The 24,029-nt window shown below is 38.2% G+C and overlaps 4 protein-coding genes across 4 annotated transcripts; 2 read left to right on the plus strand and 2 right to left on the minus strand.

Annotated features, from left to right (window-relative positions):
• Window positions 1-1,198: 1,198 nt before the first annotated feature.
• On the minus strand, window positions 1,199-2,824 carry hint1 (histidine triad nucleotide binding protein 1). Its single transcript, XM_005804164.2, has 3 exons — window positions 2,695-2,824; window positions 1,901-2,005; window positions 1,199-1,489 (listed from the first exon to the last, which is right to left on the minus strand). Exons 1-3 carry the CDS (start codon window positions 2,803-2,805, stop codon window positions 1,325-1,327), a joined length of 381 nt encoding a protein of 126 aa, XP_005804221.1. The 5' UTR covers window positions 2,806-2,824; the 3' UTR covers window positions 1,199-1,324.
• A 67-nt stretch (window positions 2,825-2,891) lies between these two features.
• Window positions 2,892-5,261, plus strand: lyrm7 (LYR motif containing 7). Its single transcript, XM_005804163.3, has 5 exons — window positions 2,892-2,977; window positions 3,173-3,245; window positions 3,360-3,430; window positions 4,782-4,863; window positions 4,958-5,261. Exons 1-5 carry the CDS (start codon window positions 2,960-2,962, stop codon window positions 5,026-5,028), a joined length of 315 nt encoding a protein of 104 aa, XP_005804220.1. The 5' UTR covers window positions 2,892-2,959; the 3' UTR covers window positions 5,029-5,261.
• A 1,125-nt stretch (window positions 5,262-6,386) lies between these two features.
• Window positions 6,387-12,233, plus strand: dync2li1 (dynein cytoplasmic 2 light intermediate chain 1). The gene is made up of 13 exons (XM_005804162.3): window positions 6,387-6,487; window positions 6,595-6,718; window positions 6,822-6,856; window positions 7,618-7,687; window positions 8,567-8,655; window positions 8,741-8,930; window positions 9,044-9,112; window positions 9,291-9,368; window positions 9,471-9,550; window positions 9,896-9,966; window positions 10,256-10,353; window positions 10,435-10,527; window positions 12,041-12,233. The coding sequence occupies exons 1-13, from the start codon at window positions 6,474-6,476 to the stop codon at window positions 12,101-12,103; spliced, it is 1,074 nt and encodes a 357-aa protein (XP_005804219.1). The 5' UTR covers window positions 6,387-6,473; the 3' UTR covers window positions 12,104-12,233.
• A 242-nt stretch (window positions 12,234-12,475) lies between these two features.
• abcg5 (ATP binding cassette subfamily G member 5) lies at window positions 12,476-23,856 on the minus strand. Its single transcript, XM_005804176.3, has 14 exons — window positions 23,663-23,856; window positions 23,296-23,417; window positions 22,470-22,606; window positions 20,819-20,917; window positions 20,391-20,523; window positions 18,566-18,705; window positions 17,766-17,895; window positions 17,449-17,662; window positions 16,814-17,019; window positions 14,874-15,012; window positions 14,709-14,782; window positions 13,541-13,652; window positions 13,311-13,423; window positions 12,476-12,977 (listed from the first exon to the last, which is right to left on the minus strand). The coding sequence occupies exons 1-14, from the start codon at window positions 23,830-23,832 to the stop codon at window positions 12,793-12,795; spliced, it is 1,974 nt and encodes a 657-aa protein (XP_005804233.1). The 5' UTR covers window positions 23,833-23,856; the 3' UTR covers window positions 12,476-12,792.
• Window positions 23,857-24,029: the final 173 nt, after the last annotated feature.

The following is a 24,029-nucleotide window of genomic DNA, read 5'->3' on the forward strand; positions in this document are numbered from 1 at the left end:
ATTTGCATCTTTTCACAGGAGACAACCCCACAACAGGAAGGGTCCTCCCTGCTCAGCTCAATAAAGGCGATTTCAGTATGAAAACTTGGAAAACACAAGGCAACACGATAAAGACTCTGCTTCCACACCGAATGCAATTTATACAGTGCATCGAAAAGGTTTTTAAGCTCTCTCGCATTTGGTCACAGCCGCTAACTTCTGCGCATTTTATGGAGATTCTGAGATGTGCCAGCTCTAAATAGTGAGTAATTGTGAAGTGGAAGTAAAATAAGAGTTTTGAAAGCATTACTTAGATAAAAATTAACCTGCGACATGCCTTTGTAGTCGGCCCTGGAGTCAACAATTTAAGAACCTCTATTGCCACACTTTCAGTCTTTTGGGGTAAGTCCTTGCCAGCTTTGCTTATCTGAAGACAAACATTTTTGCCCATTTTTTAGAGGGGGTATGGGGGCAAACAGAGTAAGCTCAGTCAAACTGAGTGGAGCATTTCTGCAAATATTTATTTTCAAAGATTCTTAGTCGGGTTTGACTGGGTAATTCCAGATATAAGCTTTGATCTAAACCTCTGGCTAAATGTTTAGGATTGCTTTCTTGCTGAAAGGTAAAACCTCTGCCTCAAATCTCAAGCCTCTGTAGGACTCTTCCGGCATTGGCCTAGGAAAATTAAGACACTCCATACATTGTGTCAACTCTGACCATCTTCCTTATCTGTGCTGAAATAAAGTGTGCCTACAGCATGATGCTCCCAACACCATGTTTCCCTATAGGTACGGTTTATTCAGGATGATGTATAGTGTCAGTTTTCCTCCACACGTGGCAATTTGCATTTAGGTCACTTGTTGTGAGTCCTGGCCCTCATGGATCGCTCCCCCCATGTTTTAAGATGTCTTTACTGCAGGACACCGCATTCAGATGACTTCATGACCTTCTCGGTGTGCCATGAAGAGCTACAGAAGCCTGATAATCACACATTCATTGAACTTAGGTGTGTGGCAACGGGGAAACATCTAAAACATGACGAGCAATGGTGGCTGAGGACCAACATTGAAAACCATCGATTTAGGTTGAGGATTCCAGTCTCCTTCGGCCAGAGTATTGAAGAAATATAACTTTCCAATTTTTTCCTGCACACCTAGGTTTGCACAGTTATGACCCGAAATGCAAACGTTTAAAAACCACGACCCCCAACAGACAAGAGTTTCAAGCAACCCTTATGTGTTTTATTAACACCACAGAAACCTCACATTTGTTTCACGATTTCATTTAACAGGACCAATGTCAGACAAGGGACGTTGGTACGACATGGCGAGGAGGAAGAGGAAGGTTAGCCTGGGGGCCATCCCATACAGCGTCCACCCAACACATGAACGTGGATGTGGTAGACAGACTGGCCTCCATCAGGCCCGTCGTTGATGACGATCCGGTAGCCCTTTGACAGGCCTGCATTTTGAGCGACCTTCTTTGAAACGATCAGCAAGTGGCCCAACAACTGCAAGAGCAAAAGACTTGATTAAAAACAGATTCAACACATTGGTTGCCAAGTTAATATCCATTCCCAAGACAGTTTAAATACATCAAATACATAAGAATTAATATATTTATATTAATGTACTGTATATACATGTATTATTGTTATTAGACAAATAAATTGGTATAAATTACTACCAAAAACTATTAAATTACTGAAACATTTACATATTTTTTTAATCTACATTATACGCATTTTCATTTACATTGTAAACAATCACAGAGTAAAATATTTAACGACTTATTTACTAAATTATACCACTTTTGGTTCAAAATATTTGTAACGTTTGCAAATGCCTCCCTCTGGTGGTCAATGATATAAATTACTCTAAATTGAATTTTAATCTATGGAGGCGTCCAGAATCGTACGTACTGCAGCATCGACTTCCTCGGCTTGCGACAGCTGAACAATTGGTTTCTTAGGGACCACCAGGATGTGAGTCGGAGCTTGTGGAGAAATGTCATTGAAGGCAACACACTAAAATTAAAAGAGAGAAGGAACAGAAGGAAAACAAAGAAAAAAAATCAAGAAAGTGTAGACAGCTCAGGACGACTTTATTTTTAGAAAATTTGATGTTGACTACAAATATGGCTACAGAACATTATAATATTGGGATGTCATGCTATAATGATCAAAACGTTCGTATGGATGTCATAATAACTCGCTGGTTCAGATCTACCTGAACCACTTCAGACATAGCTTGACTAGTTTTTATTCAGATCTGCAGTTATTTTAGGACGATACACGCCCTAGCACACAATGGTACACAGCATAATTTCTGCATTATGGTGTGCTACATGTTTTAAAACAAATTATCGTATTATAGGTCTGCAGGCTGCGTGCAGATCTCAAATGCTGGATTGAAAGTACAGCCAACTGGAACCTCATCAGTTTGCAGCAAATACAGAACGAAAGTAAAAATCAGAGACGCACAATTCTCTGTTCTCGCGCTGAATTAAATTGATCACTGGCCCTCCGCTTTGTCTCTAAAATATTACACTTTAGCACACTTTGGGGACTTGCAAACCCAACCACCACACTTTGTCTCAGCCTGCTTTCTGCAAAGCTAGCTCAGACTCAACCACAAAGTGCTGCAGTGAAAGTGAACCGCAGCGGGCTTGAGCTGCAATAAAAATCCTTCATAAGTGAACATTTCAGTTGCATACCTGGTCGTCTTCATAAAGCAGGTCGACAGGAATTTCTTTGCGGATGATTTTCCCAAATATCGTGTCTCCACCCGGCTGGGCAACCTGCGCTTTCGCCGTTTCTTCGGCCATGTTGGTGCAACTAAAAGGGGGCGTGGAGCAGATTGCTACTTTCAGCTAGCGAAGAGCAGGCTGAACACTTGATTGGCTACAACACTACGTCATCCCAAAACCTTCGCTGATTGGTCAACGTCGTACATACCGGAAGTAGGTAGAAAAATTCAACATGGGGACTCGTTTGAAGGTGAGTATTGAGCAATGTTTATATTTAAGAAAATACTTTCAGCGAAATATTATTTTCTTTAAGTCTATTAGACTAAATCACACTAAAGTTTTATTTTTTTTTAGGAAATATTAAGTCGCCTAAAAGCGTAGGTTACAACTGAATTCACAGCTGCTAAATGTGTGTTAAGTTAACGGTTTAATGTGTGTAAATCAGGTCCTAAGCGTGTTTAAAAAGCTGCACAGAACAAGAATGGATGTATTCAGAGAGGATGAAAGAGCTTTGACAGGTGAGGTCACACAGCAGGATAGGATATCTCTCTGCTGAAGAAAAAAAGCAAGTATATTGCTATTGGACTTTTATTATCGGATGTTTTCGTTCGTTGTTTGTTTTCTTTTTAAAGCTGCAAAGTTAAAGATCAACGAGGAGTTCAAGAAAAACAAAAATGAAACGTCAGAGGAAAACATCGAAAAGGTCTATTGAATGTTTTTAATATATATTATCTAATGACTTTGACTGACAAACGGAAAAGTAAAAGTGCTGCGAAGATCGTTTTACGTTTAAGTTAAACTATTTTCGCTGTAATATTATACAATTATTACTGTTCTAATAATGGTATTCCTTACTTTTATTTGTTATATTGATAAAACAAAAATATTGAATAAAGACTACTGGTGCATTTTAATGACTAAATTAAATGATGAGCCAACCTTTTGTTAGATATTAATTTATTTGCACACCAGGCATAATTAATAACATACCTGAGCAATCAAGATATTGATTGAACACAACCTGTCTGGAAATGTGAAGGAGGATAAAAGATCTGAAAAGCAATACATTTTGCCCTGAAATTGTAACAAACTCAATGACAAATATCAGTCTGGGAAGGGTTGCAAAGTAATTTCAAAGGATTTTTGGACTCCAGTGAACCAATGTAAGAGCCATGATCCACAAGTGAAGAAAACATGGAACAGTTTTCCCAGTCGTGGCTGGCCTATCCAAAATAACTCCAATAGCTCATCTATAACCCATCCAAGAGGTCACAAAAATACGACATGTAAAACTCTACAAGCCTCCCTTAAAATAAGAAAGAGAGTTTCAAGGTCAGAACCACATCTCTAAAAGAAGAACACAAACGTCCGTGTCCGTTTTCCAAATAAACATCTTGATCATTTAAGACTTTTGGAAAAATATTCTGTGGACTGACGAGACAAAAGTGAATCTTTCTGGGAGATTTACACCCCTTGCCTCTTGTACACAATTGGCTCAGTATTTCAGGAAGAGAAATTAAATGTATGAGGTCTTTTTGCTGGTTCAGGGACTTGCCGTAGTTGTTAGAACCATAAATTCAGTTCATGGCACCAAGTTCAAACACACGGGTTACACCGGACAATATTCCAAAACACTTCCAACCCACCCTGACTGGCTGAACAAATAACAAAACTGAAGTTTTAGAGTGGCCTTGTCAAAGTTTGGCTCACACAGGATGTTCATGCTTGAAACTCCCCTGTGTGGTTGAATTAAATTCCTCCACATTGATGTAAAATGCTTATTTTCAGTCAAATAAACATTATTTTACTACAAGGTGGCACAGTCACAGTTAGGTTTAGGGTGTACTGTAATTTCTTTCACATATGGCCAGATTCGTTGGTGTAAGTAGCCTTTTCTTTTAATGAATAAAGTCCTTGTTTGAAAATTTCACCTTGCATTTACTTCGATTACTGTTTATATTACATTTTGTTTGAACTGACACATTTAAACATGTAGAGTTCCTTAGTCCGTCATGCATATATATCTGTTTTTTTGTTGTTTTTGCAAATAACAGATGATTAAAATGGGCTCTGATGTGGAAGCTGTTCTTCGTGAGACGGTGCTGCAAGTGGAACACGTTGCAGAAAACAAGCTCTGTATGATTCTCCACCTTATGCTTGCTGTACAACTTGTGTCTGAATTGTTGAAATGATCTCCTGTTGATTCACTACACCTTTTTTCCTTCCACAGTGCTTCGACCTAGAGAGGGTCTACTGTTGGAAAATGTGCCCTATTGTGATGAACCCAGAAAAAAATCATGACCTTCCTTATTAATTTTGAGCATCAGGCAAGAGACATTCATTCATCACTCCCAGCTGCTGTTTAATGGATATCATAAAACAATGCTTTAAAGTTGTGATGACCTCCTGAGCCATTACATTATGGCTATAAAAGGGTGCTGTAAACTTGATGCCATTATTTTATGTACAGTAGTTGTTATAAAATGTGTTCTGCTTTTAGTTGCTTGTAATAAAGGCAAGTTGATCCAAAATTATATTGCTGATACTGGAAGCCTTCAGTTGATGCTTGGACCATGATTGCCTTTTTACTTTTCTAAATAATAAAAAAAAAATCAAATTTGATTGGTGTGTTATTGATAAGGTTTTGAAGGCTTAAAAAAATATAAAATTTCTACTGTAAAATCATAGTTGGAAGGTGTTTTAGATATCGAAAGGTGATTAGAGATGCAGCATTATGCAAAGAATAAGGTTTTGGAACAAGTGCCGACATATAGAACAAAACTACTGAATACAGATTAAAATATTAAACAGAGACAGTTTAATTCAGAAGACTAAAACTTGTGTTTTTAGTAAAAGCTATCTGCACTTGACAAAACAATATTTGTGGAGGCCTTATCTCCAAAAACTAAATTCAGCACAGTTTAAAGCATACAAATGCTTTGTATTGGTTTTGCATTGTTAAGAAACTAATGGATCTGGGTCTCAGGCATAACAATGGCAGTAATATAGCACAAACAATTGATATATTGTGTACTTATTGTGGTTGTTAAAACATATTTGGCTTATTATGGCAACAATTAAGAGAGACATAAAGGAACGTACGACAATTATGATTTCATATGTTTACAATTTTCCCTCCTACTTCTTGTTGATTACTTTTGTGTTACAAGTACTCTTGCACATATAGTACAACTTAAAGTCAACATGAAACAGATAACCTTGATTTTCTGTTCAATCGTTTCCTTTTGTGTTTATAAACTTCCTTGATCTTGCATAATCTTTAATTGACCTAAACATCCTTACCGCTATCTAATATTGGTAATTCAATTGTTTTAAAATATAATATATTATAAATAAGACAAAGCATTCTGACATATCCACCATATTGCACTGTTGTGCCATTGTAAATGTAGAACACTGTAATCTACCATCTCCAATATTCCACTGATTAGAGCACATTATGAAAGATATTTACATGAAAGGGATCCGTTTCATATTGCTGTTTGTTTAAAAGAAACACACAAATCACCACGAATTGAATTTTTAGCTAAAACCAGCTTCATATTCTGCAGTGTGTGGATGTTTTTAGAATGCTGAAGCCCGCATTTCATGCTCCAGAACGGTAGGTGGCGGTATGCACCTATCGATGGCACCCAAATCCGCCATTAACGCCCAGAAAAAGACCGACGTCGACGTTGCTGTAGCAACGCTTGTCGTTTGAGTCCTTTCGCTAACTCCTTGGTTCAATGGCAAAAATGAGGTGATAATCCCCAAAATAAGGAATTCATTCCTGCCACGAAGCTCTCTTAGAAAGAAGAGACTATTTCTCCGAAACGTCCTGAATTTGTTCGCTCTCATTTTTGCCAGTTCAGACACGCTTTGGGAGCTGGCAGCGGCGGAGGTCCAGAGGCAGGAGAGCGGAGCTGGAGAGGGGGACGGAGGAGAGACGGTCTGTGAAAGGAGTGTGTTTCTGATAGGGAGCAAAACTGGGGTTGGTACAGCCTCGTTACATTGTTTTCATATGTTGAAAGACAAGCTCCAAACCTTAAAATAATCATAGGTTATAACTTATGAAGTCAATTCGTCTTTTTCAGGGTAAAACGTCAATCCTCCTCAGATGTCTGGAGAGGTGAGTAGTTACAGTGTCAACTACCAACTCCTAATTCATCATCTGTGAAATGCAGACTTTTTATGGTAGATAAAAAAGAAGAAAAAAAGAAATCAGATTAAACAAAATAACAGTATATAGGCTCATCACAAGCAGGCAATAAATGAAAGTTCATTGCAAAACCAATAAATCAAAATATCAGGAGAATGTTTGTGTCTCAATGTAAAGGTATTTTAAAAATCTCAGCAGAAAGCACATTTGTTTCTCATTCTCACTATTTTAAGCCTTTTTCTTAAATGGGCCAGCTAACTTAGGAGAGCCTAACAAAAATACAATTACGGAAGAAATATTCACAACGCAAACAATACGCTGACCTCAGGGAAGTTGTACATTTCATCAAGACGAAGTCGAATCCATGACGAGTCATTTACACAACTTGTTCGTGGAAAAGTCTTTATCTTTTTTTTAAATACGTATACATTTATAAATAATATCCGGAGCATCTCTTGCTGCAACTGCAGCTTCTTTGCAAAGCGTCTGAAGCTTAGTCAGGTTGGATTGATGGCACCATTGCCTCCACCGGAGCTACCATAAGATTCCCGGATGCTTCCCTAATCCATCACTTTCCTCCTGATCTGCCTGCTTTTTCCTGGCTCTTTGTGATGCTGTTTGTTCACTAACGTTCTGCAACAAACCTCTGAGGCTTTATTTATTCTGAACAAGTTAGATTGCACACAGCTGAATTCTGCTTACCCTTAAATTTCTTTCTTTTTCTCCACAAGAGATGAGCCACCAAAGCCAACTCTAGCACTGGAGTATACATTTGGCAGGCGGGCCAAGGGACACAACACAGTAAGGCGACCCCACATGATCTTTGATGATCTCAGACCTTTCCATGAGATTTCTAATAGGCTGAAGAAGCACAAATATTGTTTTTAAGATTGACAGTGTTGTGATTTAAACTCGACGGACCAAAAACGTGTGAGCACACGAACAGGAAATCAGCCACACAGAATAATCAGTTTACTTTTTTTATTCTTTTTTAGCGCTAGAAAAGAGAGACGCTTACCCTCACAGGCTAATTTGTTGTGAAGTGAATATAACCGAAATTATACAACATCTGATCAAAAACGGACGATCCATTCCCTATATCTAAGACACGCTATTGGTCGCCTGATGTGTTACGTCAGCTTAAGTTTCCATTTCTACAAAGGCCTTTGTGTGTAAGTGAAACATGCCAGGTGTGTAAAAGCTTGTGAGTGTGTGTCCTTGATAAGCGTCTCAACAACAGCTTAAAAAGTATTCCTTATATTATTTAAGTTATGTTACATTTAAAGCAATTCAAACGTATTTAGTGGATCTCCTAGTAGTCCAGCACAATAAGCACTGATCAGGGGTTCGCGGCAGCAGGTGATTGGAGCATGAACAAGGAAGCTGATGTAAAACTGAGTTAGAATCTAACTTCTTTTAAAACTTTTTAAAGGTGAATTTGGAACTATTTCTTTTATTTTTAATTAAAAATTTATTTATGATACAAACTAAATGGAATTGTAGTGAGAAGGCAAAAAAAATATTTCCTCTTTTTTTCTCACTCAATGGTGGTGGTTTAGCATTAGCATGGTGTTCTTTCAGTTGTAGTCAGTTCACTTGTAATGCAGAAGTCATGTAAGTCTTTATAAATAGCCAGTTACTTTCCTGCTGTAAAACCGGACCTCCTCTTTCCTCTTTCAGCCCAAAGATATAGCCCACCTGTGGGAACTGGGAGGGGGAACCTCTCTCTCAGACCTCATCCAGATCCCCATCACTCCAGACAGTATAAGGTTGGTCACTTATTGCCTTATTATTGTATTTAAAGCTTCTTGGTAGTAAAGAGGCAGCTGTTCCTGAATGCGTGGTTTTTCTCAGGTCTCTTTCTTTTGTGCTCGTTCTGGACCTGTCCAAACCCAACGCTCTATGGGGAACCATGGAGAAACTTCTGAATGCAGCTCAAGCTCATGTGGGAAAAGTCTTTTCTGAGGCACAGAAGTCCAAACCTGGAGGCAAACGGCAGAAGGCTGCTCACCCAGCAGCTCGGGTCTTACCAAAAGATTACCCAGTACGGGCAGAGATCATTGTGGTTTTCCATTTTTGTTTACTTGATGTTTGTTTATTTAATGCTGGCTTTATTTTCATATGTATTTCTGAAGGTTTAACTTCATCTTTCAACAGGACAGAGAGCTGATCAGTCCTTTTCCCGTCCCACTGCTCATCATCGGCAGCAAATATGACCTCTTTCAGGTAAAGCACACAATTTAAATGCTCTACATTGTCTGGACAGTACGCCTATTGTTTACTGCTTTCAGTTAAAATGAGGTGTGTGCATACAATGAAAATGTCATCTCTTGATAAATTACAAGCAGTCTGGTCTACTTGGTGTGACAGATTTAAAGTGAAAGTTTTTTTATTTATGTTGCAGGACTTTGACTCTGACGAGAAGAAAGTTATTAGAAAAACCCTCCGTTTTCTTGCCCACTATTACGCAGCCTCTCTGATTGTAAGTGAACCCCAGCAGGCTATCTGTCCATATGCGGTTTGGTTTCCATCTGCTGTTAAGCTGCTTTCATTTCTGTTTTTCTCTGTCTGTTCTTTATATTAGTTCACTAGCATTAAATCAGAGAGCCTCATGTCTAAAACCAAGAGCTTCTTCTCACATCTGGCGTTTGGTCTGGACAGAGGGTGAGGACCAAATGACCAATTAATGCAAAGAGATTTCATTATTTAAGAGGAATTTTGTATGAAATTGTAGGATATGAAGAACTTAGATGTGACTCTTTTAAGTAACTTTCTAATCCGAAACTCAGAAGTTCTGAAATGATCAGCATCTTCTGCAGCAGTTCATATCCTTTTATGAAAGCTCTCATTTAGTTTACTCATTTACTCTTTTTTTGTTGTTGTATATATTAGATTGGTAACTATCTGTCATCTGTTATATAAATAAAAGCAGAGAACAATCATAATAACAACATGTCTTGAGTTCATTTGTTTGTTTTTTTTCTGTCTTTTTTTTTTATTTACAATCAGGAAAACTGTGTCCTGTGACTCAGGTAAACCTCTCATCATCCCAGCTGGCTCTGACTCTTTCAGCCAAATAGGTGAGCAACAGCACCGCCTACTGTCCAAATGACGCAACACATTTAAAATAAACCAGGACTGCTGTGTGCCACAAAAACAAACACTGCATGATGAAACGTCCGCGGGTAAACTTGTTCAGATTTGCCACATAAGAACCACAAACTGAGCTGAGCTACTAAATTAAATAATATTTCAATAATATTCTAATTTATTGGTATGCACCTGTACTTTTTAAAGGAACTGTATAGTTTGTTTGGATGTAGAGGATTGTGAGATATTGCGTTTAAAATAATGTGTCCTGATATTTAGGGTCGCCTCCTTCCACTGACATCGACATAACGTCTCTACATGCCAAAAACCCAAAAGATCTGTGGAAGAAAGTGTACGAGCGAGTCTTTCCCAGTGAGGTAGCAGCACACTTCTCTGTTTCAGCTCACATACAAGAACATAAATGTTTTCAGTACATGGGGACAATCTTGTTTTCCCAGAGCCACAGTGAGCAGAGAGAGCTGAAAGATCCAGCCAAAGACCCACAGTACAGTGAGCCGCAAATTGATGCAATGAGAGCACAAAAAGATCAGGTAACACAATTTTAACACTTACACACTCGGTTCTTTAGAGTTAAATAGTTGTTACAGTTGTTACAGATTTTAGACAGACAACTGTAGATAGTGGGCAATGTTTGGTCTCTGTGTCCCTGAACTTTGTAATCCATATCAAGGAAAGCAGGTATTAGCAGACAATAAGTAACAAAATAATTTATATAAAGAAATGAGAAGACAGGTATGACTTGATGTTAGTTATAAAGACTATATTTAGAGAAGAAGTTTTTAATAAACTTAACTTTTCTGCTTTTTTGTTTTTCTTTTCCTCCTCATTTTACAATGAGGTTAAGACTTTTAAGCATGATTTCTTCATTTCATGGCACATTCTACTTTATATAAAATATGAGAGGTTAACGCTGAGCTGGAGAATTTATCTTTACTAAAATATCCAGGTTTTGAACATTAATTATTACATGCTTGCCAATGGAAGAAAGATTACCATCAAGGACAACTGGAAGTAAAGCAAAAGATTCAAGTTCAAACATTTTTACGAAGCATAAATTATAGAGAAAATCAGCAGTACAAAAATTACCAGCAAAAAAAATACCATAACTACTAAGACGCAATCCTGTATTTTAAGAAAGAAACTAGTTTGTTAAAGAAAAACATACACACACATTTTAAATTATACAGTGAGGCCTATTTACTCAATGACTTCACAGAATCTTTACTCGCTTTGTAGTCTAAAAATGATCTGGAACTGTTTTAATATTTATTTGTTTGTGATAGTACCAACGAACATATATATGTTAGATTATTGATATTGTACTGATATTCCAGAGGTTCTCTCTTTCTCTTGTAGCTGTTTTTTTCCCACTAAGTTAACATAAATAAGACTCGGATTTATCCTCTTTTCTACACGTCACACCATCTGCCAGTGCTCTAAAGTAACCTTGTGCCCTGCAGTAGCCTGGCCTTTTCGTGATTAACATAACTGTAATAATATTCTATAGTTGTAAAAGCTGATACCATCTATCTTCCTGTCAACATGCCGTGGTTCCACTGTGGCACTTGAACTACAGTAACCTGCATGAATCACACTCTGCTATCTCTTACCTGATAACAGCTCATTATTTTCTGGAACTGAAGCATTCAGGATGTGGCTGATCTGAGTTGCCAGAGCAAAAAAATACACAAAACTTATTTCGCAAGAGCATTAAAACAGAGGGGCGGTGTTGCTTTGTCAATGAACTGCACTATGGGAGCATTTTATCCTCATCAAAAGATTTAAAATATAAAAAAAAAGAATTGATGAAAATAGAGGTAAAATTAAGTGAGAATAATAACATCAGTTTGATATTTTTTTTATCTTTGCGTTGTTTGCATTTAATTAAGTGAATCACATGTTGCTGGATTGAACAATATGTGTTTATTTTTCATCATAGTCAGAAAATGAGAGAAAAATGCATATTTTTAAACTGACCTCACACCAGGAAACAAAACAATTATGTCTGTATTTTTTTTTTTTTTGTCTGAATCTGTTTTTCAGGAGTTGGAGCAGTATAAAAGAAATGCAGCGAAGTCATGGAAAGAACTGCAGCTGGAGACATAAGAGATAAATATAATAAACATTTTGCTGTATTTAACTTTTTTTACAGGCTCTTTTCTTTCTTTGCAATGTATGCATTATTGGTTAAGAACTGTTCAATCTACTGCTATTAAAATGAGTTTTTCTAAAAACAAGTTACAACAACTTTCTATTATTTGAAACATTCTTTACAGTAAGTGAAAAAAAAAAGCTATCAATCGTATTTTTCTGACAGTATTAGGTATTTATTATAACTTAAAAATTACAGTTATATTCAGCCAGTGCTGTCTTTTCTGTCTCCAATGTTTGAAACGTTGGGGTTATTAGTGGGCTTGTTTCAAAACTCATTATTGGCAATACAGTCAATTTCAAGAAATATATAGAAAAAATAATAAGTCTAGCTTAAAAAAAATTAAAGTGCTGGCAGAAATACTAAGATAATGTGCAAGTTTTATGTGAAGACTAACAAGAACATTTAAAATGAGCAAATGCTGGATTCCCATGTCTATAGTTTTATGTTTTTCTAACTACCTTAAAATAAGATAATTTAAACTTATTAGCCATCCTAGTCATGATCTATTGGACAGTTCTTGTACTTTTTAGGACACATTTTTACACAGTTACAGTAAACTATGACAAAATACAAAAACCGAACCACAGAAGAACTGACCGACATGCCAGAATTAAGGCACGTTAATGGAAATGTTTTCTTTTTAGTGGCGGATGAGTTTATCCCTGATCCTGAAGCTGATAATTCCCATCACAACCAAAGCAGGGAGGAAGGAGTAGAGGAGAACAAAGTCTAGTGTGTACCGCGACAAAGCACCGGGGTAGCCTATGTCAATGATCTGATCCCCTGAAGTGATCACACATTCTCCTGGTAAGGATTTGGTTCCGTCTGGAATAACACAAAACAGAAACGATCAAACTCAAATAGTTTTTTTGTTTTTTTTAACCCAAACAAGCAGACAAGAACCTTGACGTTACCCCGCGCACAACTTAAGAGTCCTTGAACATTGAACTCGTTCTTTATCAGTCGCAACATTAAATATCAAAGTTGCAAAGGATCAGCAAAATAAAAATAACAATAAAGCATATACATGTAAAATGTTTGTATGCTTTCAGTTAGGAAAGGGAAGCACATTATCTGTCTACGAAACATTAGGAAACACCAGTAATGTGTTTTTAATCAAATCTGTCAATAAAAAGACCCCACAAAAAAAAAACTTACTGCAGTTGAACTCCAGATCGAGGAACTCTGTGACGATGAGAAGTTCACAGCCGTATTTCTGGAAAGTGAGGTAACTGAGCCACTGAAATACCACCGGCATCTGCTCTGTGCTTCTGTAGATGTGAAGAGTCAACCGCATTTAAAACGTACAAGTCAAATATCTGTTTTTAAAAAAAAAAGGATTTGACTTCAGATGTATTAAAACGAGGTTCCGGTGTGGTTCGTCTAACCTGAGGAAACCAGATCCCACCAGGATTCCTGCAATGTTAAGTAAAGCCATCCCAGTATTGACCATGTTAGGGTCCTGGACCACTCCTAGCAGAACCACTGTCAACAACTCCCCTGAGGAAAAGGTTGGGGATTTCAATACATACAGGAAAACAAGTCACTTAAAATGGTAAAACATGAGAACATTGTCCTTTTAAACTACAATTTTAAACATCTATGCACTGTTAACAAAACACCAACATTACTCATACACCTGTCAAAACATAACGTTTTCCTCTCTCATCTGAACCAAGCTGTGTTTCAGTTGCTTATTTCTAATAATTCATATAATTTTTTACAGCTATTATAAACCCAAAATCTTGTTTCTTTGAATATTAGAATAAAATCAGCAAGTAAATGAATACATAAATGTGTTGCTTTAGCATGTACAATCATGTATAAGACTGCTGACTTGACAATTGTCCAGCAGAAAGTCATTGACATCTTCCATAAGCGGGATAAGTCAAATAGGTAATTGCTGAAGAAACCAGGTGTTCACAGACTGCTGAATTTAGGCACATTAATGGAAAATGTAGTGGAAGGAAAACATGCACAAACAAAACATGGCAAAATAAGTGCCAAGTTTATGCAAACTTCTGCATTAGACAAAAGCAAAAAAATTTTTTTTAAAACTATCTCCCTTTTTATTTTTTACTTTTAATTAATAATGATTATTATTTTAGCAAATATTAATAATTTTTAGGTCCTAAAATTTTTTCTCTAATTTAATGTCAGAAAGTAAGAAAAAAACAGGCCACATGTCTTTACAAATACCTGGTTTCAACTGTAAACTATGAATTTCACACATTTATTTATGTTATATACATAATAACCTTCATTTTACATACATCTTAAGTGTATAATTATTATCTTGGTGACATTGTTTGCACAAAGGTGTAACTCCCCCCCAAAAAGTCCCACTCTCCCCACAATGAATTTCACATTTTGAGTAGAATTAACAAAATACATGAACTGCTCAGTGACATCAAAATTGATTGACTGGCCTCCGTGCTTCTGTCTTCCGAGACAGACAGTGCACAGACAGAAGACAGTGGGTCTAAAAACATGTTCTAGAGCAAATATCTACGCAAGACAAAACGTCTAATTATAAGCATCATCTTCTCAGCTCACCTGTTATATGGGGAACAAGAACTACAGCAGTAAAACACAAAAAGCGCCACGTGTCCGGGTGCATCCCCACCGTCCTGAGAAGAGGAAAAACAGACAGAATTAAGAGTTGCTGTTTTACCGCACACTCATCGAGCGCTTGATGAGGATTCATTCGCAGCTACCTACCAGTAAATAAAGGAGCTGAAGATGACGACACTCAGGACGCTGAAGGGCAAGATGTGGACGATGTAGGCCAAGAACATTTGCCATTTACTGTACAGGCCGTCCTGACTCTCCTGATCACTGATGGCTCGCAGCGCAGGGACTGTTGGGGGGGGGGAGAAAAAACAAAGTGACAACTTTATGAGTTCAGAGTTCTGATACTGATCCTCCAAAAAGTCTCAGAAACAAAAATGACATTTGAGTAGAGTTGTCAAGTTAACAAGATTCCTAAAGGAAAAAATAGAACATTTATAACCTTTCATTGCCCACTTTTATTGTTGGTCATTTGCTCCATTATTATTAACTAATTATCTGAAACTGCTAAATCCCCTAAATAAATCGAACCGATGAGCCGATTCTGAATTCTTTTCCGAGAACTCAGTCCACCTAACGCAGTAAAGTCATTACTTTACAACATGCAGTTCAGTGTAATATCTTTTCAGCAAATTTCAAGGTCAGTCTGATAAAGCAGGCACTACCTCTGGCTGCGACCCCTGCTCAATTCATTGTTTTATCATACCTCTTATCCTCTTTATCTGATATCTACAGCCCTAAAGCTTATGTTTTAGACTCAGCCGATAAGCAGCAGATACTTAGCTAAAAGAACAGGATCAATTCAATTGAGCTTTTTAGATAACTCTGTATATAATCTAGAAGCGATGTGAAATTTAAGATTAATTGTAGACAAACAAGAAATTGTTAAACTAGAATGTTGTGTACCTTTTATTGAGGAAGTCTTGAACATGTTAACCCCAAAAAGACTCGCATACATGAGTTAAAACATAATCTAGACTAGGCCATACTGACATTGTAGGTTTGTAGGTTAAAGTTCACTGTGCTTGACTGAACCGGTGGTGGAGAAAAGGTTCATTACCCTTTAAGCATGAATAGCTAAACACAATCAGTCAAACAACTGAGATAAATCACCGAGAAAGGGTCCACTTTTTCAGTCTGTCATGCCATCTGGTTCACTCCTGACTTTGAACCGCAGCTGGGAATGACCTCTGACATTACCCTGTGGCATGAAAACGCAGCGGACACTTCTACCACTGGAAACTGCATGCGTCTAAATTATCTGCCCAGAACGTCCCACGGATGCTCGATCTGTCTGTACTCTGGGGGAAATTTGAGGGATAAATCAGCACCTTGACGTTTTTGACATGTTCTCTGCACTGTTTTTGAACAATTTGTGCGGTAATAGAAACTGCACTGCTGTGAAAGCTGCTGTCAGCACGAAGCGGCAAAGTAATATCCTCAAGCAAGCCACTGCACAGCACTTTGTACATCTACCTTCCACCTGGTCTCAGCAACAGATTTAGCTCTACAGCCATCTTGTTTGCAAGTACTGTAACTTGATGTACAAATGAGATGATGGCAAGTTGCTGTCTTCTGGTAAATCTTTCATTGGTCAGCATCGAGTCTGATTTAATCCTCGTTTGGTTTGGGCAACACATTAAAGCTAAATTGGGCACTGTGCCCAACAGCTAGATCAAACAATGACCTGTTTACTTTTTCTATAAAGTGAAAACATGTTGCATCATGTTCGACACAGGTAATAATTCAATTAGATCCCTGCAGCAAAACTTCAATATATTTTTATGGCGTTTCAAATGATAGTCCAACATAAAGTAGTACCCAATTGTGAAATTGGAGGACAATAACATCATACCCATAATAGCACAGTAGAACTAAATTACTTATCTTTTCACTTTATCATTATGTGCCACTTTATGTTGGTCTGTCAAAGAAAATCCCATTAAAATCCATTAAAGCTTGTCACACCATGACATAAACTGAAAAATAAGCTTTGTAAAGCCGCATAACAAGTAAAATTGCGGGCTTGCTGACAATACTTAATAAACCATGAGTGTTGGAACAGGCAAATATGGTGTTGGTGGACTCACAGAGAGAAACAGCATTGAGCATGCCAGTATAAGGCGAAGCAGCCACACACTGATAGATCATTCCTATTCGGTCCTGCACTGCACCCTTGGTCGCATCCATGTCTAGATGGATGACGAAGAAGGCCACAAAGAAACCGTAGATCAGGTTCTGGGACAGACGCATGATCACACCAATCCTGTCTCTGGAGAGGTTTCGGACTGTTCGCCTAAACGTAAAAAAAACCCAAAACACACACATCAAACACAGCCGTTAAGACACAAAACTCGTTGTTGCTATAAAGCAGTGGCTCCCAAAGTGTGGGGCGCGCCGCCTAGGGGGAGTGCAGCGCCATTGCAGGGGGGCGCAGGAAGCGGTATGGTTGAATGAAAAAAAACAAACAGTTAAACAAAAGTGTTTCACTGTAAAGATGGTTTGTAGTTTTGTTGCAACCTGAAGTGTGAAATAAACTTCAGTGGAGTTTGAAAACAAAATATGTGTATCGGTTTATGTCTGGTTGAACGATATGTGTACCCAGTTAAATTTGTTTTTCTTTTTGGGGGGGATTTTATTGTAATCCATAGGGGGTGGGGGGGCAGAAGAAAACCTTTGGGAACCACTGCTATAAAGAGCCCAAGCTGCAGTAAAGACTACAGACCTAACCAGAACTCCAAGCTTGGCAGCGCAGTTGGGTGACTCTTTGTTTTTAAAGGGGATGGCAGGTTTGTCTGAGATCTGCAGGCTCTGCTCCATTTTGTCCAGCATGTTCTGGAAGATGGCAGACCTCTGATAGGACGACGTAATCTCGTGCATCCGACTGAAAGTGGCGGCCTCCCTCTCACTGCTGCGCGTGTCCACAGAGGTGAAGTCGACTGTTTGACATCACATGGGTTTTTAACGTCTGCTGCTCTACATGTATGGTGTTCTGTTACTGTGCTACATTTGTACTGAAATGTTGCTTTGTGTTATTGATACCATAGATATCAAAAGGGTTGCAGTACTCTGGGCACTCATATCCACACTGGCTGAAGAAATCCACCATTTCCTCCGGCTGACCACAAAACACCAGCTCTCCCCGACTCATTATGGCGATCCTGCTGAACACCTGACAGGTCAACACACATGAGAACAGATTACCTCACAGTTAACGTTTATGCAAAAGTATTTCAATCCCTAGATTTTTATCTAATTCTTTTTTTTTACTTCTTGACTTGCGATAGGTCAACACAAACGTTTTTGTCTAAACCTCATGGGAGCAAACATTTCAATGCCCTCTGTCTTCATCAGAGTCAGAAAATGGTGCATCATTTTTAAATGAGAGACAATGGATTTCTGATTTTCAATATATTTTGGAAAGAAAAATTAGAAAATTGTGTCATGGATTGCTCCTCTAAAGGCAATAGAACCATTTTCCAGATCTAGAAGCTGATATTTTCTGCTCATTTTCTTTTCAAAATAACTCCCTTTCAGAAGTTTCTTTGTCTTTTGAAGGTCACTTATAGTTTATCTTTGGACTTTTTGCTGCTTTCCACCATCCAGAACAGATTCAAACCAGTCCTCTTTGGTTTATTTACATTTTTTTTTTTACAATGCAATAGATTCCTCTGTTTTATAACAACCAACAAATCACTCTTGTTTAATTAACAGAGTTTCTACTTAATTTTGGGGGGATACTCGTCAAATACATTCACTTCATCACCATAAAGTTACTTTCATGAACCCATCTGACCCAAGACTTCCAGTAACTCCACTTTGCTTTTCATCCTAAAACTCACCCTGAAGAGCTCCGAGCGTGGCTGATGGATGGTTACTATGACGATGCGGTTCCTCCTAGCCAGCTCTGCCAGCAGCACCACGATCTGATTGGCCGTCATGCTGTCCAGGCCGGTGGTTGGCTCATCCAGCAAGATCACCCCTGCAGGAGCACCATCCCAGTGACCTCATCACTGTCACACACTGAAACTCTGGGCACAAGTTAAAGATTGGACAGCGACTCCTCCTGACCCAGGCAGAAAACTTTCAACAGCACTTGCACTTAAAGTGGCACTTGCAGGCCTCTCTGTAGGTCCAACTTAACTTGGGGAGATAAGTGAGTTCACTCTTCTTTTTTTTTTTAGTTAATTACTCTAATTAGAACAATTAAAAGATTGCCTCTTTGCATTATGAAAGCAGGGTGGAATTAGTAGATGCTTTAATTGTGAGATTAATTCATTTCCTGGTTGATTGGAGAGGCAGCGAATGGGAACTTCTCATTACTCCGACTGTGACTCTCTGGGAATGTGTGTGTTCATGGCCAGTTAATCCTGAATGAGGACTAAGACCCTCAGTCCTCCCTGGAGCACTACGGACCTGATAAAGCGCACCTAGGAGGAGCACACACACACACACACACACACCCACACCCACACACACACTCAAAGGTGGGTCTGTGCTCATTCCCCTCATGGTGTGATAACCCGGTCCTTTAATACTCTTCTCAGTCTCCCCATCCCTTTTTCTGTCCTTTCCTTATCTCAGCACCATTTAGATTCTTTTGTTTTATTCAAGGGGGATTTTGAAACTCTTGGGATGAGATACGGGTCATTTATTGAACCCCTGTCATTTCACACTAAGGTTCTGCGTTCTGTCTTGTTTGCATTTTGTAGTTTATGCATTTAGTGTGACTGGAAAATATAAAAGAAATGCCTTAATTAGAACGCTTTGGTGAAATTCTCCAATCTTGTCCTGCTTGCTCGGTTTTCTCTTGTAATTTCCAGATGAATTGTGTCTGTATAGTTCATTTCTAGACACTTTGTAAAAAGATCTTTTTATTTTTACTGACTAAGCTTTTCTTTTTTTAGTTCAGTTAGAATTATTATTTACTTAATGCAAGAATAATGAAAGAAGGAATCTTTAAAGAAGTTATTCTAAAGTCAGATGTTTTTTATAAGCTAAGATTATTATACTTTTAAACAATTTTGGAAAATCCCAGGTAATTATGTCATGGCTATATAAGCTTCCAATAGGTTAATTTACAAAACCTAAGTCAACTAAAGGCCATAACCACAGTCTATGTATTTTAAGATAGTGACTCAATGCTGGTTTGTCTTTGTTGGATGCAAGCTTATGTTCTTGCTACAAAAGCATGTTTTTTCTTTTATAACTGTTAGGACTGTTTTTAAATTTTAATAAGTTAATGTGTTATCAATAATAATGTCCAGATAAACATATCAGCTCTATATTTAGCACAGATAACCGAACTAAAATCTTTATTATCTAAATGTGGTGGAGAATATATTACTGAAACAAACTGGTTAGCCTTGTTATTTTTGAATCATTGTTGAACATTACATTTAAAAACAAATGTGTTTGATTAAACTTTAAATAAATTGTATGGCTTATTTTTAAAACCTCCCAAAATTCATTTTTATATATCCCTCCTCCCAGGCCTAGGCGTTTTTTTAATGAATCATTTGATCTGAGATTCACAATTTCAAGAATAATGCCTGTCTGCTGTTTATTTCATAATGACGATTAAATTAGCTGCAGACCTCAGAAGACTTTTTCATGGATAAAATGCCTGTAGCTCATCTCAGCTGTTTCCAGTCAGGAGAAACTTACTTGGATCCTGGAGTAACTGGCTGGCGATGGAGACCCTCCGTCTCTCACCACCAGAGATCCCAGGGAAAATTCGCCCTCCAATAACACTGTGCGCCACGTGACTGAGACTCAACTCAGCCATCACTGCCGACACCTACATGTAGGCCACAGGTCAAGGTCGGTGAGCAGTAATTACCACCAAGGCAGACTGATTATCAATGTAAGATATCATTTCGTTTATTAAAGGGAAATACGCTTTGCTTTTCTCTGGATGAAAATAAAAGAAATACCAGGATATTACAGTTGATCTCTAACAGAGGCCTACAATCTTGTTTCAAAGATCATTAGCAACACTTCTTTGTTTTGCTCTCCTCACAAATTGTGTGAACATGTTGCTCAAAGCAGAGAAACCCGTAACAGTGGACAGAACGCAGAAAATCCCCTCCAACCTTTTTCTTGATGGCCTCCGCTGAGTGTTTCTGCAGGGCCAGCTGGGCAGTGTAAGTCAGGGTCTCCTCCACTGTCAAATAACTCAGCAAGTTATCACTCTGAAAAACAGACCAAAAAACCCAAAACAATTCAATGCTAATTTTAACTTCTGATAACTTTCAGTGGAAAACCTCTAAAGAATACAAAATAAATCAATGTGCATCAACTACATGTCAAATTTGATATCCATTTTCACATCAGTGAACTGTGATGAACATTTCATGGCTTTTCATGATTTGATTTTGATCTGATTTGTTTATTTCAAACAGTTTTTTTTTTTAAAAAACCAAGAAAACAAGCAATCAGTAGCGCAGAGAAAACGTGTGCATACATAACCAAGAACAAAATAATTTGTTTACCACCACTTTTCTGTTTGAGAAGGAGTAGGAAGAAGTCCTACCCCTTATCTCAATTTAATGTAATATATTACCGTCTTAATAATTATCAAAAATTTGTAGTTAAAACCATGTTATAATATTCATGTCCATGTTCAGGTCCCAAAGGACATTTTTATGGAACAGAATAAACATTTCCAAGAAACATTCAATAGATCTGTTCATAATCTTGCACATATATTTTTTTTAAACTTATATTTAAGTATTCAAGTTTTCCTATGCAAATAGCCTTATTATACACACACACACACACACACACACACACACACACACACACACACCCACACTTCAAGCAGCTGGACCTGCTTCAATTAACACATGGCACGCCACCCGGTCCCAGTCCTCCTTATTGTCTCCTCCGAATGACTTTAATATCAGGAGCTCATATCACCTCCTCATCTGCGGCTTAGCGGAGGAAGTTAATGACGAAGCTTAGAGAGCAGAAAGCTTTGCTATCAGCGAAGGGAGAGAGACGATTTTGAAATGAAGCAAAGCCCGTTTTTAAAACTACTGTTTTTAATTCAAGCTTTGGACACACATGAGCACCTCTCATTGAGAGATTAGGTGTATGAGGAGGCTATCAAGGGTCTTAAGTTAATTTCATAAAGAGGGCAGGGCGGCCTGTTTGGAGATTTTGCCAAAGTGTGAGTGTCTTTGTGTTCGTGATCTAAAGTAGTGGGGCAGTAGAGAATCCTCCTCGGTAAAGTTGAGTAAAAAGTCCTCGAATAAACTCAAGTAACATATGCTCATATTGAACCTTTTATTTGATTACATTTCTGAAAATACTTACGGAAACTCACTAATGCTACACATATTGGTTCTCCCGGTGATTCTTATTGTACCTTTTAAAGTTATTCAGAGTGTCTGTCAACCATTTTATTAGTAATTCAACATTTCCTATTTCTAATAAGTCTGTGACAGAGAGGTCAATATACACACACCACTGTTCAAGATCAGAAAGATACGATAACATGCCCTTCAATTAAAGCAGATGTGAGCCAAATACAAAATCAGTTAATGGCAAAAAAAAAAGGGTTATATTATTGTTATTTTAGTGTAATCCGGACAGATTCGACATGTTGCAGTTTATTCTAGTGAACTAACTTTATACTTGAGGTTTCCTCTTCCCCAGGCCCGTTTTGAAAAAATATGCAGGTCCCAGTTTAAATTCAGTAATCAGAAATGGCATGATGTGATTTTTTTGTTTGTTTTTTACCTGCAAGACATAGGAGAAACAGTCCTGATATTCTTCCCTCTTCAGTTTTCTGCCGTTGATGAAGACCTCACCCAGCAGGGTGCCGGAGCTACCGATCCGGCCAGCAATGGCGTCCAACAGTGTTGTTTTCCCCGAGCCTTCACGATGCAGAATTAAAACACAATCATGGTCAATCACCACATACTGACTCATTTGATGCATGATTCGAGCTTATTGGCACAACCAGAGCTGGAGGAATGAACTGCACCCTGTTCAGTCCCATATTTCTGTTCCTGATGTCCAGAAAGAAAAGGGAACAAGACTGGGAGAGATTTTTATTTTCCTATGTGTTTTAGCGAAGAGATTCCAACTTCCAATTATACTCATGTCGTAGGAGTTTCATAAATCTCAAGCTAATTTACTGATTAGTTTGACATTTTCTCATTTTAACACATCTCTGTTTGGGTCCAACTACTTTTGGTAGTTTAGCTTCCTTGGAAAACAGGGAAAACGCATGAAGGCCTCACAACGAGCTGCATATAAAAGAAGAAGAAAAAGAACAAGAAGAAGAAGAAGAAACAAAGTATCAGTTTGGGGTGTAACTGAAAGACAAATGCAGCTTTTTTCCTTCCTCCAAGTGGTTATGTTGTCTTTTCATACTATTAAAAATTGAGATGAAACAGAGCAGCACTTCTCTTACATGATAGCGGAATATAAAAATAACACAATTGCAAGATTATGTTGGAAATTGACTTTGAGTTTGTCTCATTTTCTCCAGATCTGATGGGGTAGTACGGGGAAACCCAGCTATGACTGAACTCTTTACTCTTTCGACCTGCGTACGAACCTGAATTACCCAGAATGCCCATGATCTGCCCGCTGTCTACGTGGAAAGAGACATCATTGAGGATCTGACGGGTCCATCTCTTCCTGCAGGAGGGCAAGTCCCACCATTGTCCAACACGCTCACTAAAACACACACACAGAGAGACATGCATGAGCCATATTCTAACTGCGCTTTTATTTATTCACCCCACACCTGCCAATAAAGCGCTGAAATAATTCTTGCTTTAAAGTCAAACACTACAATTTGTCTGTTGTTTATAAAAATTTGGGAGAATTATTGGCGTGATTTTAATCTGAAAGAACCTGCACATATTGTTTTCTTCTTGTTTTTTAGTCCAAACGCAAAACAGTTTGCATGCGGCGTTTACCTGACAGTGTAGGAAATGTTTCTGACACCGAGGCAACAGGACGGCTCCGACCTCCCCTCTCCGCCTTCCCTCCACACGTCCCTCTTCGCCTCGGACACGAACTTGAACGACCCCGCAGCTTTCGTCTCCTCCCGTGGCTCTGCCGCCTCCAGGGAATAAAATCTGTTCATGTCTCCGATCCGTCTCCGGCTCCAAGACGACAACCGGACATCGATCTGTTAATAGTCCTGACTGCGTTTCTGTGCAGCTGTGTCAGTGGCGTCCCTCGGAACCATAAAAAAAAAAAGAAAAAACACGGTTAATACCTGTTATCTCTGAGAACTTTGATCTGGAGTTGTGCAAAGACAAAGAAAGGGGGAGAGAAAAA

This window comes from Xiphophorus maculatus, chromosome 22 (genome assembly GCF_002775205.1).
Source record: "Xiphophorus maculatus strain JP 163 A chromosome 22, X_maculatus-5.0-male, whole genome shotgun sequence".
Lineage (NCBI taxonomy): Eukaryota > Metazoa > Chordata > Actinopteri > Cyprinodontiformes > Poeciliidae > Xiphophorus > Xiphophorus maculatus.